Source organism: Myotis davidii, unplaced genomic scaffold (assembly GCF_000327345.1).
Source record: "Myotis davidii unplaced genomic scaffold, ASM32734v1 scaffold1527, whole genome shotgun sequence".
NCBI classification, from domain to species: Eukaryota; Metazoa; Chordata; class Mammalia; order Chiroptera; family Vespertilionidae; genus Myotis; species Myotis davidii.
This window is the reverse complement of record NW_006298269.1, coordinates 269,308-270,996: the sequence shown is the minus strand read 5'-3', so window position 1 is coordinate 270,996 and position 1,689 is coordinate 269,308. Positions and strand designations below refer to the sequence as shown.

The 1,689-nt window shown below is 37.5% G+C and overlaps 1 protein-coding gene across 1 annotated transcript in view; it reads left to right on the top strand.

Moving 5' to 3' along the window:
• The window catches only part of FAM134C (family with sequence similarity 134 member C), a 21,502-nt gene that overhangs the window by 12,082 nt on the left and 7,731 nt on the right, over nt 1-1,689 (top strand). The window contains exon 2 of the mRNA XM_006773878.2: nt 766-872. Coding sequence (XP_006773941.1) covers nt 766-872 — 107 coding nt within the window. The remainder of the gene's footprint in view (nt 1-765; nt 873-1,689) is intronic.

The following is a 1,689-nucleotide window of genomic DNA, read 5'->3' as shown; positions in this document are numbered from 1 at the left end:
CTTTTTTTAAAAAGAGCCTCTCTTTTTATTTTTTAAAATACATTTTGTTGATATTTTACAGAGAGGAGGGGAGGATAGAGAGTTAGAAACATCGATGAGAGAGAAACATCGATCAGCTGCCTCTTGCACGCCCCCTACTGGGGATGTGCCCACAACCAAGGTACATCCCCTTGACTGGAATCGAACCCGTGACCCTTGAGTCCGCAGACCGACGCTCTATCCACTGAGCCAAACCAGTCAGGGCCATAATCCTTCTAATATGCTGCTGAATTCAGTTTTTCAGTGACTTATTGAGCATTTTGCATCTATATTCATAAAGGATATTGATCTGTAGTTTTCTTGTAATGTCGTTTGGTGTTGGTATTAGAGTAATGGCTTAATAAAATGAATCAAGAAATGTTCCAGCTTCTTCAATTTTTGGAAAGAGTTTCAGACGGATTGGTGTTAACTCTGAAGGACTGGCTTTTAGAAGTAGCTTCAGTGCTTTCTGTGTGACAAGTCATTTTACTTTTTGAACCTCATTTCCCAAAGGATATCTAATTGAATGAAATGCTCTTTAATATATCTCTACCAGTTTTTTGCCCTATACTTGGGTCTAATTTGGTAGAAAGATGTTTGACAACTTGTTATCAAGGATGAATTAAAGTATATTGAGATATGTAACCATGACCTAAGTCTGTTTACTATAGAGCCTTTAGTGCACAAATGTTCTTTTCTAAAATTCGCTTAATTGGATAATGATCTTTTGTTTTTCCTTCTCTCTAGGTTCTTTGCACTGACATCCCTTCGTCTTGTATTTTTACTTGCATTTAGCTCAATGATCATAGTGTGTATAGATCAATGGAAGAACAAAATCTGGCCTGAAATAAAAGGTAAGTTTTTAGCATTTAGAAAATACTGAACTTCTTTTCTGTAATTTTTACCTTTACGTTTGGGGTTTTATGAGGGAGTATGTGGAACTGGGAATGTCTGTTGATGTTCGAATTATTTGCTTTAGGAGACCTTTCTCCTTCTGCATGTAATTTCTTAGAACTGAATTATGCCCTTCTCATTGTTAAGCTCAAAAAATTGGATTTGCCATCTGAGATATTCTGCCCTCATAATTGACCTGAGGAATAAGTAGCCCTTAAATAGTCCTCAAGTTCTTAACAAATAATTCACTTCATTGGATACTATATCTTTACTAAGGCAGTATTAATTTGCCTCTCAGGAATTTTAAAATTTATTTTAAAATATATTGATTTCAGAGAGAAAGGGAGAGGAAGAGAGGTATAGAAGATCAATGATAAGAATCATTGATCAGCTGCCTCCTACACACCCCCTACTGGGGATTAAGCCCGCAACCCTGTCATGTGCCCTGACCCAGCATCAAACCATGACTGCATGGTTCATAGGTAGACACTGAGCGACATCCGCCAGGCCAGAGTGTACAGCTTTTAAATACATTCCCTTCCTATTTTGCAGAGACTTCAAGGAATCATGTCAAAAGACTTTACATCATTTTTTTTGTAGTTAATGGGTCTCTCTTTTAAAAGAATAGGCAGATTTCTAGTGTTGGAATAGTTGTAACATGCCTTGTAACCTAGTGCACCATTGATGCGTTTCAACAAACCAGATATTCTTGAGGGGTGGGACGGACTATTTGTTTGTGTATACCTTGGCTCTCAGCTTCAGTAATTAGAAAGGGCC